The 17,602-nt window shown below is 49.3% G+C and overlaps 2 protein-coding genes across 2 annotated transcripts; both read left to right on the plus strand.

Moving 5' to 3' along the window:
* Nucleotides 1-934: 934 nt before the first annotated feature.
* LOC120654225 (transcription factor RHD6-like) lies at nt 935-2,402 on the plus strand. The gene is made up of 3 exons (XM_039931749.1): nt 935-1,516; nt 1,623-1,745; nt 1,851-2,402. Exons 1-3 carry the CDS (start codon nt 1,016-1,018, stop codon nt 2,100-2,102), a joined length of 876 nt encoding a protein of 291 aa, XP_039787683.1. The 5' UTR covers nt 935-1,015; the 3' UTR covers nt 2,103-2,402.
* An 11,982-nt stretch (nt 2,403-14,384) lies between these two features.
* On the plus strand, nt 14,385-15,015 carry LOC120653718 (transcription factor BHLH133-like). The gene is made up of 2 exons (XM_039931399.1): nt 14,385-14,690; nt 14,851-15,015. Exons 1-2 carry the CDS (start codon nt 14,385-14,387, stop codon nt 15,013-15,015), a joined length of 471 nt encoding a protein of 156 aa, XP_039787333.1.
* Nucleotides 15,016-17,602: the final 2,587 nt, after the last annotated feature.

Raw genomic sequence — 17,602 nt, forward strand, 5'->3', positions numbered from 1 at the left:
CTTCGAGCTTCCGTAGGGGCCGGAGGCCGCACAGCGAGCAGGCGAGCAGCTAGGCTAGGAGACAGAGGGAGCAAGGGCAAGGCGCAGCGCGCGTGTGCCGATGCGGTGCGCGGTGAGCCGGTGAGCGGTGGGCCGGTGGCGGACGGGCGGTGCTCGGCGCGACGGCGCCTCGCGTCGCGCCCTCGCCTGGTTGTGTGCGGGCTGTGGCGGCTGGGGTGGGGTGGCCGGGTGGGATTGGAAATGGATGGGGTTAGGGTTTGAGGAAGACTTCAGCAATATATATACTAGGGAGGGGTAACTCGTAACTGGTGTTGGGCTGGGCCAAATTTATGGGCTGCATGGGCTAAAATACGCTAGACACTTAAGTTGTCTTGTTCTTTTTGTACGGTTTTTTTTACCCGCGGGTAAGCGGGTATGGGTACCACACATCCGTACCCGTACCCGCCATACCTGATGGGTATAGAATTTTGTCCAATAACATACCCACGGGTACAAAATTCATTTCATACCCATTCTCTTATCGGGTAAAACCCGTCGGGTAATCGGATTTCGGGTGTCCGTCGCCATCTTGATGCATGGCCGCCATAAAGCGGCGGCGGCAAGGCAAAGGCGCGAAGCGGCGTCCTGCAAGCGGCCACGTGAGACGGGAGAGGCGACCGGAATCTTGAGACGTGGGCGCCCCCGGCGGCTCCGGCGCGGCTTCTGCTACCTGGCCGCCCCTCCATCCACCCCGCACGGAGACACGGCTTCAGCAAAGATCAGCAGCTCAATCGCCTAGCCAACCTCGCACATTTAATGCGCCTACTAACAGCTGCGCCTGTGCCTGCGGAATCCTCCTCGGCCCCCATGTGCATGGCGTCACCGTGCAACCGCGTCTATATAAGCGGCCGTCCCCTGGCGCGAATGGAAGCACACTCCACTACGGTGGTCACCTCTCACCTGTCGGGCAGATTAGAAGCTCCTTTCGTCTCCAACCAACTAGTGTAGCAGAGGTCACGTGCCGTGACTCGTGATCATGGCGTTGGTGAGGGAGCACGGTGGGTACGCCGGCGGCTTCGACGCACTCGGGTACGGCCACGACGCGCTGCTGGGCTTTGACGACGCGGCGGCGGCGTTGTTCGGGGGAGGCGGATCGCACGCCGGCGCCGCCGCCGCGGGATGCGAGGCTGACGGCGGGAACGTCTGGCTGGGCGCGCGGGCGTCAACCGTCCTCGCGTTCGATCGTGCCACGGCGGCGGCGGCGGTGGTGTCGGCGGAGGAGGACGAGGAGCGCGACGCGTGGATCGATGCCGTGGACCAGATGAGCTACGGCGACGCCGCCGCGGCAGAGGCGCGCGCGCCGACGGTGTCCGTGGGCTTCGACGCGGCCACGGGGTGCTTCACCCTGACGGAGCGAGCGGCGTCATCGGGCGGCGCGGGGCGGACGTTCGGCCTGCTGTTCCCGACCACGGCGGCGGCGGCGGCCGCCTCGCCCGAGCGCGCGGCGCCGGTGCGCGCCTCGCAGAAGCGGACCTACGTGGTAAGTGTCGCGCGCGCAATCACAATCGGTTTCGGTCTCTCTGAAGTCTGAACACGGTGCTCGCACGGAGTTCCTCACAGTTCGCTCGCGCGCGCGCGTGCAGGGTGTGGAATCGCCGGCCGCCGTGAGCCCCAAGAAGCACTGCGGCGCGGGCAGGAAGGCCACCAGCAAGGCCAAGTCGGCGCCCACCGTCCCGACCAAGGACCCGCAGAGCCTCGCGGCCAAGGTAACTTCGGTGTTACCGAAACCGAAGCTTTCTTTGTCCACGCTTCATTTCATTGCCCGGCCTGCTGCTGCGGTGATCTGAGCCGTCGTTCTGTTCTTGCTGCAGAATCGGAGGGAGCGGATCAGCGAGCGGCTGCGGACGCTGCAGGAGCTGGTGCCCAACGGCACCAAGGTCGACCTGGTCACCATGCTCGAGAAGGCCATCAGCTACGTTAAGTTCCTCCAGTTGCAGGTCAAGGTTCTCGCAACGGACGAGTTCTGGCCGGCGCAGGGAGGAAAGGCGCCGGAGATCTCCCAAGTGAGGGAGGCGCTCGACGCCATCTTGTCGTCGGCGTCGCAGAGGGGGCAACTGAGTTAGCTAGAAGACGAGACCATGGCTCTGGATCAAACGCATATGATAGAATTTACTAGTAACATCGAACCACCTCGTTCGAAGATAAATAAGGAGGCAAATGCATGAGTAATAACACTTTGATCTTGTTCTCTTTCCCAGCTGGTAATTAGCACTCCATACGCGTGTAAGTGTAACTCTATCTAGTAGGGGATATATCACTTCAAATAGAGGAGGGGATTAACAACATTATGTTAATCCTTGTGATTTAACACATATGCACGCACATATCTGTATAAATACACGCATAACCCCACCTATGTGATCCTCAAGAGACTGCTGTTGGGATAAAGGTAATGATAATGCACTACTTAATCTCTCTTCTCCCTAGTTGTGTTGTGTGTGTTCTGCTCTCCACTCACTCAAGTGACCTTCAGAACAAGGGGTACTGAGTAGCTAGGGTTTTCTTCTGCTTTATACTTCTCTTGGAAGTGCTCTCAACCGTTGGATTAAGCACCAAATCAACGGTGCATAAGCACTGGACTTGTGGGCTGTTTTGATGAGTTTGATGGGCTCAAAATCTTCCTCTATATGGAGGGATAGCCCAACAACTGCCACCACATATCGACAGTTGTCACACATCCATCTCGCTATCGACATGCACGTCGTCTAGCGCTACAAAGATAGTGTCGTTCATTTATATAATAAATTCAGGATAATATGAGCAACATGCTAAATCAAGGACTTAATCCTGGTGGGTGGGTTCCTCTACCATCAGAAACCTAACTAACTGAACTGCGGTTAATCCTTCCTGTGCATTGCCTTTTTTATTATGTAGAGAAGTGAGCATTTCTCATCTGGAAAGAGGTAAACAATGGGACTAATCCTTCGTCGATATTCCCTGTTTCGAAATATGTTCAAAATACAAGGCGTTTAGTTTTGTATTAAGTTAAACTTTCTAATTTTGAACAAACTTATAAAAAAATATATTAAACATATACAGTACAAAATAAAAAGTAATTTGATGTTGCACATATGATAGTGTTTTTTCATAAATTTAATCAAAGTTAAGCTAGACCAGGTAAACAATGGACTAATCACTAAAAGTAATAAAATGTAGTAGACTATAAATCAAAGTAGATGGACATATGTCATAAATTATTTTATTGCGGTTGATGGAGACGCTAGGAAGTCCGGAAACGCCGGCGGGAGCCTCGGGAGGAGTTATCTTTTCTTCTTAACGGCCTACCAACCCTGAAAACGATTCAGCTAGAGGTAGGGTCTAGTGGTCTGAAGAGTATCGCACGTCGCGCAGTGTCCGGTGCACCCTCGACGGCCTATGAAAATTAGGAGGAGCGAGTACCGTCCACGCCTGGTCGTACTCATAACTGCATCAGGTCTTCAAGGTGAACAACATTTGGCCAATTGAACAATGTAGGTAAGGAAAGTTGGCATAATGGATCCGTAACTTTGGAAAAAGGATTGACTCTAAGGGTTAGGCTCAGGTGCCTGGCCCTGAATCCATCGGCAGCCGGCGGATGCTCGAGCAGCTCCCGTGCAGACCGCCGCGTGCCGGCCGGAGACGGACCTGGAACGGCCCTCTCGGGGGTCTTTCACGGGCGTCGAACAACTAACTCAGAACTGGTACAGACAGGGGCATCCGAATGACACAAATTATTTAACATTGAAAAAAATATGTGGGGGGAAACCACAAATGCATACAAAGCTATGGCTAAGTAGAACTACGAGCAAATATCTGAGGCGGCCGAGCGGGGAGAAATTCCTGACCCGACACGTACGTGCCGACAGCAGAGCTATGATCAATAAAGGCCAGTATTAGCTTAAGAATTAAAGATTGCACTGCATTGTCAGAGATAACTACTGAATCACATGCATATAGAAGTGTCGCAACCAATAATTTCTTTTTTCTAATGCACTTTGGCTCCTATAGAGACGGAAAAGGCGCTTGTGAGGATGATGCATAATAGCTAGCTAAGGCTCGCATTAATGCACGTCGTTTAGTTGCTTGTACGTGGGGCGGTTGGTACATAATCTGATCGAATACTTAACAATATAATTGGCAACAACGCAACAAATTGCAGTATCTTTTGCTTGAAGCTCCAAGTGCTCACAAAATGATGATCGCCCCCTGTGCATCAGAATATCCTGTATATTCGCTGAATCATCATCAGATGGAATCCGCATTTAAAGTGATCGGTGCACAGATCCAGAGTTCCGGATTACATGCTGTTTTACAACTGTATAAAGATCACCAGGCATTTTTCTCTGATGAAACAGTGATGTGGTTACTGATTCCTTGTGCTTCATGGAACAGAATAAATAATGAAACGTCGAAATTGCTGATTTTGGCCAAATGCTATAGAACCCCCCCCCCCCCTCTCCCAGGCGACTCGAGGGGCGACGCCCGCGCCGCCGCCCGTCCCCCACCTTAGGCCGCCTCCGGTGGCCGCCGCCGTTGCCGGCGACCGTCCGGACGGCGGCGGCGGCCCGCAGCTGAGCCGAAGTCGGCCCAGCTCGCACTCCCTCGCCCTCCTCTTCCTCTTCCCCACATCTTCCTGCGCCCGGTCTGCCTCGCCACTCCTTCGCTGTCGCCGGCCGCTGGGGCCGGATCTGTCGTTTCCCGCTGGTCGCGGTGCTCACGCCCTCCCGGGCGCTTCTGGCTGCCGGTGGCTCGGGGGACCGGGGGCCGTTGCCGTCTCCGCTCGCCCCGGGGCGTGGTGCCCTCGCTCGGTGGCCGGGGCATCTGTGACCGCACCGCCGCTGCCTCTTCTGGTGGCTTTGGCCGCCGCCGCCACCCGCCCTGTGGTGTTGTGCGCCGACGGCTCTGGTGGTCAGGGCGCTCTTTGCCCTTGTCCGCGCCGCCGCCGCCCGTCCCATGGTGCGGTTCTCCGGCGGCTTCGATGGCCGGGGCTGTGTCCGCGCCGCCGCTGCTGCCATACGCCCTGGGGCGGGCTCTCGTGCCTTCATCTCTTGGACCTCCTCGTCTCCGGGGCCGTCGCCGCCTTCGGGCCTGCCCGCGTTGGCGCCCTTGCGCCGGCCGCCGACGTGGCTCGCCCTCTCCTGGTGGCGTTCGCCACGCTGGATCGACCTGACCTCTGCGGTCCCGGGCATGGAGGTTGTTCCCCGGTGAAAACCATGTCCGGTATTCCGGACCGGCGCCGATGGCGCACAGTATGTCATGTCTTTCCTGGGGGCGTCGTCACGGGACACTTTCATGCCTCCTTTGCCAGCCCAGCTCGGTGACCCCTTCTTTCGGATCGGCGTGTTCCTAGGCATGGCTGCGGTGCTTCATGTTCAGCTGTCGGCGGCCCTTGGCATGGGATGGATTCCTGGTGAAAACCATGTCCAATGTTTCGGATTGGCGATGTTGGCGCCTAGTGCGTCGTATCCTGTTGAGGGCATCGTCTTGGGTTTCCTTCATGCTCATGCTGCCGGCGGTCTGATTTCTTTGTGGACTGCCGTGGGTGGTCGTCTTCATTTGTTTCGCCTACCTGTGCTCTATCGGCGCGTCATCACCATGTTCGTTGGTGCTGCCACTACTACGACGGATGTTTTTCCGTCGCTCGTGCTACTCCTAATCCGACGGATGCTTTGCTGTCATGGTTGCTACTTGTTGGTCGTCGTCGACGGATGCTTTGCCGTCGTGGTGCTGTTCTGGTGGATGCTTGGCCACCGAAATGTTGTTACTGGGTCTCAGTCTGCGACTTGGTGATGATGCACTTTGTGTAGGTTCAGATGCTTTTTGTCGCTTGGTTTGGCTTGGCGGGTTGTGTGGAGGCGCCCCCCTCTTCTGTGGTCTTTGTTTAGCTAGTTTGTAAGTCGTTGTTTTCGTGGTCTTTTTCAAGTTTTTCTCTATTTTTAGTCCTTTGTGTACTTGGGTAGATCAACCTTTGTTTGGCCTGCAGCAAGAAATGTCTGTAAACTGCTTTCTTCTTAATGAAATACGTGCTCAGTCATAATCGCGAAAAAAGAAATTGCAGATTTTTCTTGTACTTTGCTTTTCTTAAGAGCTCCATGATCATGAGAAGCCTCTGATGATCCATGAATGCATATATGGACGACGTCTAATACTGAACTGTGGACGAATTGTTCATGCCCATATTCTAATTAATAAATAAAATCGCCATTTCTGTCTCTTTTTTCAGGGCTAATTAATGTAGCAGAAGCCGTCAAATTGTTGACCGGACGAGCGACAGTAATAAAGAGCACACACGTGCGACCGATCCCGGGCGGTTTCACTGTCGGGCGGAAGTCACCAGCGGCATCGCCAATTATTGGCGCTCACAGTAGAAATTCCCACGCACACGAATGGAGTTTGAGCTGGAGCTCTCCAACAGCCACTGCACTTTGTGGCGGCCATTTCCGCAGCTGAAAGGGCAGTAGGGCACTACGCGCCTTGCATTGCTTGCTCAATTTCTCAAGGGCATCATCGCCTTCATCCTCCAGGCTCCAGGGCCCTACAATACACGTGTACTCCCTCCGTCCCACAAAGAGTATAATTTTAGCATTTAAATTTTGTCCCATAAAAAATATAATTTTAAGTTGTAATGAGATTCATTTAATTGAAGTAATACCAAGTATCAAGAAAGCATTGTATAGAAAAATGCATAGAACCAATCAAATATTTAGTGGATATTACTTTTTCTAGTTCCAATGCATATGCATTCATTGAGGATCCAAAAAATCAAATAAGTAACACGGTTTTCAATCATAATTGGTAGAAGTAATTAGGGGCAACAAGGTCATTTCTTTGTATGAGTAATGTGTTTGAAATTTTTTAAAACTGCATTCTTTGCGGGACGGAGGGAGTAGCTAACTAACCGCGCAACAGAAAGAGCGGCGTTCGTTAGGTCGGCCCCTCGAAATTTATTATTGCAATAATCCTGCGTAAACGTTTCAGTGCAAAGTTTTTCTTTTTCCTAGACATTCACTATGCAGTATCGTACACTGTGCAGAACTACGATGACTTTTTTGTTTGAGCCGGAGACCGAATTTCCGAACCAGTGCGCATCGATTTCTTTTTTTCTCTGGTTGTGCACATTATTTTCTGATCCGCCGACCTTTGCAAAATTTAAAAGTAAATAAAAAGGATTTTTTTTGAAAGAATAGCTAATGGTGGTACAATATCTACTGCTAGTGTACTAATCTAAGCTCTCCTGCAAACTGCAATATCTTTTTTAGAAATACACCGCAAAAGTTTCTCATATCTAATTCATATCAAGAAAAATAATTGGTGGTACAAAAGAAGTACAACTTGACACAAGATGATATAAAGAAAATAAAATTACACCGAAGAATTTTCTGATCGTCTCCTTCATTGGTTTGTTCGTCGTTCACCGGAACTTGAAAAATACATTGAAAAGGCAGCAAGGGAAAGGGACACCTGCAAATGTCATTGCCACACAAGGTTTTGAAGACCGCAAAAATCACTCGCTACTTACAACAAAATCTAGCAACCGCTGAAAGAACATCGGCTAGGGGAATACTCCAAGCAACACAGGCTTGCAATCCTTCACCGCCAAAACAGAGGGTTGAAGAAAACAGATCTTGTTGCAGAATAGATCGAAACAAGAAAGCTAATTGCATCTCCTGATTGACACACCAACTGCAAAGATATGGAGAGAACCTTCGGATTGGGCAGAACTAACTCCCACTTTGCCTTCATCGGTGTCAGAACAAACGTCATCGAGTTAGGGAAAAACCGGAAAGACCTTATTCCAAAGCGTCATCGTCGCCACCACCCCACCGATGTCGCTGGAGAACGAAACCTTGAAGAAAACTAAAAGACTAGATCTATGTAGAAGATGGGTCCCCGCTCATCCACCTACCGGCGACGAGGCCACCCGAGGGATAGAGGAGGTGGACCAAGGGGCGGCAATGAGAGGGCCGCCAGATAGAGGAGGTGGACCAAGGGGGCGGCAATGAGAGGGCCTGGCGGCTGTTGTAGGGGTCTGGCACGGGCACAAGGTTGAGTTGGAGTTAACTTCAATATTATTGCAGGGTTTATAGAGAGATTAACCTTAACTCTAGGAGCAACTGATAGATTCCACATGGAGCAATTGACTCCATTAATTTCAATCAGATAATATAGGTCTAGGATCATTGTGTGGCTATCATATACAGATCTGTAGTAGTATGCTTGATTGGTTGAGGGTGCGCTTGCGGCGTTGAGCTATATACTTCAGCAAAAGAGCTACACTATCTATTAGGGGTTGTAATTCAACAAGATGTGCTGATCTAGTCTCTCACAGATGCTGATAACGAAGGATATAGGATGCGTGTAAGAGTTCGTACGTGTGTATTGTATTTTGAAAAAAAAAAACTTCTAGTAGTAAGCAAACTCATCACCTAACCAACTCATTGAAAGAAAAAAATTGAGAAATTAAACATCTAGCTTCTCCGGACAGTAGCTTCTATCTCATACCAGTTTGCCCGAAGATATTATACTCCCTCCGTTCTTTTTTATATGACACCGTTGCGTTTTTTTTCTTCATTTGATTATTCGTCTTTTCTACAAATATTTATACAAATAACCAAATCTTCAAGATAGATTTAGAGTGCTCTTGATAATAGACATAAATGTACTCATTTCATTTCATTTAACTAATTGATTAATTAAATAATATTGGTCAAATTTGAAGAAAAAAGTCAACGGTGTCATATAAAAAAGAACAGAGGGAGTATAATTTTAGTAATTCAACTTGCATACGATTTGACTAGTTGCTGGACTTTTCTGAAATCTTATACGCCTTCTAAAAAGTAGCAAACTTTACCTCCGTATATACCAAAGAAGATGCTCGACCAATGATGATAATATGCTAGCTTCAAGGTTGACATATTGGGCAATGTTTTTTTCTATTTACTTTATTGGGCAATGAGTTGTGCTTCACATACAGACAAACCAACTCTAAATCTATAGCTCATGTGCAAATCGTGTGAGTCTAAGAGCTGTCGCTCTAATAAAATACTCCCTCCGTCCCAAAATACAAATCATCCTAGGAATTTTAGGACAACTTAACAAGAAGGTAAAATGACCATATTTACCTCTATATATTATTCATATTTGGCACTAATTGATTCTTGCATGCGCATGCACCTTCTAAATAGGGTAGGATGATTTGTTTTTTGGGATAAATTTTGATTCCTAGGATGACTTGTATTTTGAGAGGGGGGTACAAGTTCATGAGCAGCGTCGTACGTGCCTCGTACGACGCACTCGCCGCTCGGATTGTATATAACTGCTCTCATTAAAAATACTAGTCTATCAACCCATGCTTTCGCCTGGGCAAATTAGAATTTATAAGAATAAGGTCAATAATTATAATTATCTATCTCACGCCCTTTTTATCTATTAAATATTGTAACATATATTCTAAAATATATATTTATCATTATCTAGTTACAATAGATTTTATTTTGCGCACCTCCATATGTATTCAATATATGTTTAGTTGAATTATTTGTTTGTGAAGTAGTATTCTTATCCCTTCCATCATACATGAATATATGGTGACATATATCGTGGCTAGTATTTTAATATAAATAATATATTAATAATGATAGAAATAGTAATTTAGAATTTTTATTTGTGCGCTTTAATATATTGTTATAATTATATAATTTAGATTCAGATTTGTGAGTAATTTAACTTGTAATAACAATAACATAATTGGATAATTTATATGCAAATTTAGGAGGTATTTATATTATTTTTATAATGGCATATGTGGATAATTTATACAAAGATTAGGGGGTTATTTTAGATTTTTTTATAATGGCAGAGGTGGGTAATTTAGATACATGTTTGGGGGTTATTTTAGTCTATTTTCATAATGGCATATGTGTGTAATTTATTAGGAAAGAGAATAGATCTGATGGTTATTATAATTAGAATTGTTGGATTGATGGCTGGATGTTTCTGATTTTTTTTTTTGAGAATTTATATGATTTCTCTATTTTTTCAGAGTGTCCACCTAGGATCCTAGGTGACTTTATGTGGAAGCTCTAATTAGTAATAGTAAGATACCGGTACGTCGTCTCGTCAGTGTAAATTCTTCACAAGCCCAAAACGGTAATACTAGGGAGAACAAGCAACAGTCTTAGGAAGCTTACTGCTATGGTAGCGGCAAGAGCGGTAACAAAACAGTTAGCCTCTGTTTTTATTGTCCACCTAGGATCCTAGGTGACTTTATGTGGAAGCTCTAATTAGTAATAGTAAGATACCGGTACGTCGTCTCGTCAGTGTAAATTCTTCACAAGCCCAAAACGGTAATACTAGGGAGAACAAGCAACAGTCTTAGGAAGCTTACTGCTATGGTAGCGGCAAGAGCGGTAACAAAACAGTTAGCCTCTGTTTTTATTTTATCAAATGGATCATCTCCGCGTTTACCGCCCGATGAGGCGATGAGTTTATCCAATGTTGGCCACCTTGCGATCGAACTTTAAAGCCGTCATGATCCTCTGGATCCTCTATAGTTAAGTGACTGACGTGTGGGCCCTATGATAGGCATCAACTGCAGGCGAGTCTCGTCCCCAATCTGAAGTTCTATATATAGGAGAGTTGGAAAAATACTGTTCGATATTGTTTATCCTACTGCGTCACTCGGTCACTGATTCATTGACAGGACAAACCAACAACAGCACGTGCAGTGAATTTTTAGTATCTATTGCAAATTATTACCTTTACAGATAGATGAACACAATCCATATCATGTAGTAGATAGAGATGATAACAGTGATATTTTACCAGATAGATGAACACAATCCACTCCGCGTTTATTATAAAAGGTTTATAATCAATATTCTTCTTAATACAAAGAAATGAAACTCTCCTGCTTTTTCTAGGAAAAAACATTTTACCTCCCCAACAATATTGACATGTTAGCAGTGTTTTTCTCTTAGACGAAATCAGCATCAGCCACCAGCCAGCCAGCAGTACTTTTCTTTAATAATAAATTAGAACAAGTCACCGATCACAACCAGCCTAACAGAACAAATGCTTATGGCAGCTTGCGCGTGCCCGTGTGGCCCGAACACCGGGCCTGAGGCATGCCGCACGCTCCATGAACGGTTAGTTTTGTGTCGACTGGTCGGTTCATCTCCGGACTCTTCTTCTTCCCAGTTGGTCACTGCTCCAGCATGCGCCATTGCAGTGGAACCCTAGAGGTGGATCGAGGAGGAAGAGGGCTCAGGCGCAGGCCGGGAAGAATGGAAGATCACGTCAACAGTCAACTGTCAAGCGAGGCAGCAGCATGCAGCTGGGGGTTTAGCTGGTCATCAGTCAGGAAGGGTAAAGCAAGTTGCCTTCATTAATGAAATCCACATGTCTGGGCTGGCACGGGTGCCATAAATGCCATAATCTCGCCGCATTAATTGCGTAATCCTAAGGCCGTGCTTAGATTCCAAAACGCAAAATATAAAATTTTTGTAAATCATTTGTATGGTGTACTAAATGTAGTCAAAAAATAAATTGCATTACACAAATGGACTGTAAATCGCGAGACGAATCTAATGAGTCTAATTAGGACGTGATTAGACACTAAATTACTACAATAATGCTATAGTAAACAAGCTCTAATAATGAATTAATTAGATTCATCTCGTAGTTTACAGACGAGATCTGTAATTAGTTTTATAATTAGTCTACATTTAATACTTTAAATATTGAAGATTTCCTTCCAAAAACACAAAAATATAAAATGCAAAGTGAACTAAACACATCCTAAACACATTGCCGGGAGGGAATTGCCAAAAAAAATTTCATCCTTTCGGTTGATGCGAATTTATCTACTGGTTGACCGGTAAAACTCATTTGCATCTCAGTGGCGTCTATCAGCCGGTAATACAACGGCAATTGACATTTGTCACACGTCACTGGGATCAGTAGCTGCTGCTTAACCAGTACCACCTCCGTCCCGCTTTAACGGTCGCTATAAAAGCGTGCCTGTGAGGAGAATCACTGTTTCTAGGCAACAATTAAATCGGTACAGAGGGTGTAGGAGTAAAGCTGCACCTGCCCAAAATAGACATTCCTCGATTAAGCTTCGTTCACTGTGAAATACTACTGTGGGAGACAGGTTGAAAGGATCAGGTGCTCTAATCTAAGAGGAGAGGGATGAATTAGGTTCTAATAAAAAACTTGACTTATGGCTCCAACTAGTTTGCACAAAACTTAAACTAATTCAAGCCATCTAGATGTACAACTAGGTTGTTCTAAAGAGAAACCCCTATCCCAAAAGAGTTATGCACCCTATAGCCTTTTCTAACAAGAAACTATTCTATGAAAGTAAAGGCACAAAGGATACAAGTATTAAATGCAGAAGCTTAAAGAGCGGGATAGGAGATAGCAAACTCTTGACGCGGGTGTTTATCCCGTGGTTCGGTTAGCCACAAAGGCACACCTACATCCACATTGTTGTAGCACTCACTAAAAGTATTGCTACTCGGACACCAAGTTTTTTCTGTGAACACAATCACGATCACCTTAGCCCCGGGTTCCATTAAGGAGCTTCTCCACAAAGGATGGGGGTCTCCACGTCCCCCGCACAAAGATGTCGTCGCCGCTCCACACCAAGTCGGAGGGTCAATGACGTTGCCGGCGAGCTTCACGCTCCAAGGTGCCGGCGCACAAGCTTTTGTTTTGGTTCGCTAATGAACCATAGCACAAAGGCTCGAAGCCGTGCAATCTCACTCACTAAAAGCTAATCCTTTACACAACACTCTCAAAGTGTGCTAAGGGTTAAGGATATGATCTTGATGCTCTTGTATGGCTTGGAGATGTTCTTGAGTATGTGTGGGAAGTCTAGCAACTCCAGCAGCTTTCAAATGGCCGGGGTAAGACATATATAGAGGCCACCAAGTCTTGTAGCCATTGCTCCAACGGTCAGCAGAAAATCTCCGTATCATCGGATGAACCGATGCCTCTGTCATGGGTAGCGTCGGTTCATCCGGTCACTCTAAGCAACTGAAGTAGCCGTTGGCTTCTCTGACACAGTTGCAGCGACTCCAGGGACCATCGGTTAAACCGATGCTTATGGCGTCGGTTCAACCGGTCTCTCACAGCAACTTGTTGGGCTCTTCTCTTCTGCTGACGTCAATGCACTGACACAATACTCCGATGCACCGTCGGTTGAACCGGTGCTGAAGAAACTTCTCCTGGGCAATTGACATCGTCTCTGGTACACAGTACGCCCAATGCACCGATGCTCTTTCTTGGACCGTCGGTTCAATCGGTGTCTATAGGCTGACTTGGCTTCGATTACCTTCTGCACCAAACATCATAGCGTTGGTTCTTCCGACAAGCGTCGGATGCACCGATGCTTAGGCATCGGTTCTTCCGGTGCTCCTGATCCGAAGAGCTTTCACGCCTATCTTCTCTTGTCTTTGTCATCACTTGAACCTAAACGTCTGAGAATAGTCATCTTAACAATCATATTAGTCATATTGATTATGTTGTCATTTGATCACCAAAATCACTCAAAATGACATAAATGATGTCATGTTCGTTTCACAGGTGAACTATGTCATGTGCCAACCCAGCATGACTAAAAAGTTGCACTTGCACAGAATCGGATGGAGACCGTATAATATACTCCCTGAAGTTATCCGCGAATCGGTGCATGATCGAGGAGATTAGCTACCATCTTGGCTCGCAGTGAGCCGCCAACCACTAGTTGCTCTCTGATCAAATCAACCCCTGATCAGAGGGAGGGGAAGAATTAACATCCACAGCATTAACTACACGCACGGGTGCTGCATTAATCACAGCGTGCGCATGAGCTAAAAAAGGAGCAGGGGCAGCATCGAGCTTCTAATCTTGCAGACAGGGTAAGAACAAGCAGCTCAAGAACAGCATTGAGTTGTCCCCCCCGGGGTTTAATCTGCCACTGACAGCATCAGGGCCACCAATCGACAGCATCCGAAGCACATTTCACCCAGCACCCAAGCCAGGGGGATTAACAGTATCCATTGTCCTGCTACTTTAATCCTTAAACAGGATCCCTAATTTGATCGGCAGCTCGGTCGCCCTAACGCGACCTCGCGCAATTAATGAACCTAGCTGCATCTGTGGAAATCCTCATTGGCCCCCATGTGGATGGCGTCGCCAGTCGCGTATATAAAGCCACACCCCATGGCGCGAACGAAACACACACACACACTCACTCCTTCAGAACACTGGACAACCAGAGCGTAGCAACCGTGTCCCGGTGTCCGTGTGTGTAGTGTACTGCAGCGTAGCCACTTCATTCGTCTCGACCTACTAACAAACAGAGGGCATTGATCGTGATCATGGCGTTAGTGAGGGAGCACGCGGCGTACGGAGGCTTCGACAGCGCCGAGGCGGCGGACTTGGACGCGCTCGGCTACGGCCACGACGCGTTGCTGGGCCTTGACGCGGCGGCGCTATTCGGGGGAGGGAGGTCCGCCGGCGCGGCGGCATATGTGGCGGGCGCCGGGACGAACGCCTGGACGAGCACCGGTTCGGCGTCCGTGCTGGCGTTCGACCGCGCCACGGCTGCGGCGGCGGCTGTGGGGGAGGAGGAGGAGTGCGACGCGTGGATCGACGCTATGGACCAGAGCGACGGCGCCGCCGCGGCGCCAGAGGCGCGCCACGCGCCGGCGGCGTCCGTGGGCTTCGACGCCGCCACGGGGTGCTTCACCCTGACGGAGCGAGCATCGTCGTCGGGCGGCGCGGGGCGCCCGTTCGGCCTGCTGTTCCCGAGCACGTCGCCGTCGAGCGCCGTTCTTGCTGCAGAATCGGGGGGAGCGGATTAGCGAGCGGCTGCGAACGCTGCAAGAGCTGGTGCCCAACGGCACCAAGGCCGACCTGGTCACCATGCTCGAGAAGGCCATCAGCTACGTCAAGTTCCTCCAGTTGCAAGTCAAGGTTCTCGCAACGGACGAGTTCTGGCCGGCGTAGGGAGGAAAGACGCCGGAGATCTCCCAGGTGTGGGAGGCGCTCGACGCCATCTTGTCGTCGGCGTCGCAGAGGGGGCAGCTGAATTAGCTTGGCGAGAATGAAGGCATAGTTCTAGATCAAACGCACAATGATACGATAGAAGTTATTAGTAATAAGGATTAAGGAACCACCTCGATCGGAGATAAATAAGGAGGCAGATGCATAATTGAGTACTACTGTAGCTTTGATCTGGTTCTCTTTAGTTTTGTCGGTGCCCTGACCCGGCGGTCCGGACCCAACCAGTGATGATGTTGTGTGTTCCTCGTCCCAGATGTTGATGCAAGAGGCAATACAGTAACGCACGGGTTTATCCTGATTCCGGCCGTGGGGCCGTACGTCCAGCAAAGAGGTGTGCGACAGCACTGTACTATCTTACACCGAGGGTGCTTGTAATAGGGGGTACAAGCGAGGCGAGAGAGGGAGGAAAGCTCCCAAGTCTCCGCTAGAGGAGGAGTTTATTGAGGCGAGTGCCAATATCAGGGTTTAGAGGAGCGTATATGCTCTGCTAGTGGTGCGAAGCGTTGTGTTCTACCGGGTGGGCTGACCCCCCTAAGGGAACGCCCGCCTCCTCCTTTTATAGACACAAGGAGGAACGATGTACATGCACAGAGGGTCATGAAAGTCGTCGTCTTTTCCCCGAATCGCGGGGGTGCAGTGGTCGAGCACTGTGGGAAGTACACTGTGGAGTATGGCGCCGGGCGTGGCAGTCGTCCTGGGCTTCGTCCTTGGTCTTGCGAGGATCGCGCCGGCGTCCTAGCGGCTCCAGCGGGCGGCGTGGCGGTGTTCCGAAGGTCCTGCAGGCTAGGGTCTTGTCCTGGTCAAGACCAAAGTCGCTTCCGAGAGTCGTGCCCATGCCGTTCGGGGGCTCCGCGGAAGGGAAAGTAAAAAAGAGGCATGGGGAGTTGGTAGCATAGTAGCAGGAGTAGTGCCAAGCACGTCTTGCACTGCGTCGCAGGTTCCCACAGTGTCGTCACAGTGTCCGGAATGACAGAGCAGTGACCGGAGTTGGCGGACAAGACTCCGGTCACAGCCACTGTGGTGGATGGCGGCCTGGCGCCGTCAGACTCAGGTGCTGTGGAGGAGTGGTTGGCATTAATGCCTCCGTACGGCGGGCGGGTGAGTGGAAGGACCGTTTGTCCTTTCTGTCGAGGGGTGGCTTTGCCCGGCGACAGAAGAGCACGCCTCAACCACTCGCACTTAATACGGGTGGGTGAGGGAGCTTCCAGCATAAGGCTTGTGCCCGCGTCCGCTGACATGTGGCAGTTCCGGACCCCTCCCGAGCAGCTAGCTGAGCCGAGAGCTCACGGGGGTCCGGATAGGCACGTGGAGGTCTCGGACCCATCTGCGGGGGTCCGGATGGCATGTGGAGGTCCCGGACCCATCTGCGGGGGTCCCGGTCCGTGGCCATAGGTGCTGAGCATTTCCACCTCTGGGGCTCGTGGTGACACCGGACCCGTCCCCGAGCGGGAAGCGGGTCCGGGACCGTTGGTCCGGTGAGATGGAGTCGGACCTCAGGGGTCCGGCTGCTCAGCTCCTTAGGGCGTAGACGATCCACTTTCTCGAGGGTAGATTCACTTTCCTCGAGCGAGGCGGAAACGATCCGCCTTCTCGAGGGCAGGCTCGCTACCCACGAGCGAGGCGGAGGCGCAGGGCGCGGTTGAGGGCTCCGGCGGGGAGCCCTCGAGCATGGCGGAGATCACCCCGCGGGTTCGAGGGGGGTGCGGACGAGCTGCACTGTGTACGTGGGCCGTGTGTTGGGCTTCTTTGAGTCTTTTCCTTTCTTCCAGGTTGGAAGGATGCTGTAGGCCTTCGTGGGCCCGGTTGCTCAGCATGCGTTTACATTTTTAGGGCAGTTTTAGTCCCCTGATTAGGGTGCCCCTAATCATGGTACATGACAAATTTCCCAACAACTGATCAAGTAGAAGAGAGTTTTAACATTCTGTTAATCCCTGCAATTCTCTTCATGTGTGCTGATGCAGTGCTGCTGCCCCTTTTCTTCATGCTGTGCTACTTGGGTTATTCAGACCGAGGACAGCTAATTCGAGCCCGATTGCTGACATCATCGGCCTTCTGGAGAGATTCATCGATTTCACTCTTTTCACTTTTTGGGTGACGTTTAACTTTAAGATTCAGTTAGCAAAGGATGAGATGTTAGAGCAACTCCAGCATGGCTACTAAATGGACTTCCATCTCTATATTTGCTCGGTGGGTGTAAAAAATTGATCTCCAGCAGGCCTTCTAAATAGGCTGTCATTTTGGTAGGCCTTCTAAATTTCTCCCCCACCCCCTCAATTTGGTGGCCCTCTATTTGGGCTGCCAACTATGAGCCCTCTATAGAAGTCAATTTACTCGGTCTGCTGAAGTAGAGGCTCATATTTGGGTGAGTAAAATTTAGAAGCGGGCTTCTAAATACATATTTGTTCACCCAAATTTAGAAGCCCTACTGGAGTTGCTCTAACTGTGGGCACTCCAAAGATGCCCTTTTAAAGCGCAAACTAGAATCTGCGTCTCAATATTCTGTGCATGTTCTCATAATCAAGGCCCGTTC

Source organism: Panicum virgatum, chromosome 1N, assembly GCF_016808335.1.
Source record: "Panicum virgatum strain AP13 chromosome 1N, P.virgatum_v5, whole genome shotgun sequence".
Lineage (NCBI taxonomy): Eukaryota > Viridiplantae > Streptophyta > Magnoliopsida > Poales > Poaceae > Panicum > Panicum virgatum.

Excerpts from the sequence above, each read along its gene's own strand:
- LOC120654225 (XM_039931749.1), top strand. The coding sequence starts at position 1,016 with ATGGCGTTGGTGAGGGAGCACGGTGGGTACGCCGGCGGCTTCGACGCA. Across the intron at positions 1,517-1,622 it reads CCTCGCAGAAGCGGACCTAC|GGTGTGGAATCGCCGGCCGC; the intron begins GTGGTAAGTGTC and ends GCGCGCGTGCAG. Across the intron at positions 1,746-1,850 it reads CGCAGAGCCTCGCGGCCAAG|AATCGGAGGGAGCGGATCAG; the intron begins GTAACTTCGGTG and ends TTCTTGCTGCAG.
- LOC120653718 (XM_039931399.1), top strand. The coding sequence starts at position 14,385 with ATGGCGTTAGTGAGGGAGCACGCGGCGTACGGAGGCTTCGACAGCGCC. Across the intron at positions 14,691-14,850 it reads AGAGCGACGGCGCCGCCGCG|AATCGGGGGGAGCGGATTAG; the intron begins GCGCCAGAGGCG and ends TTCTTGCTGCAG.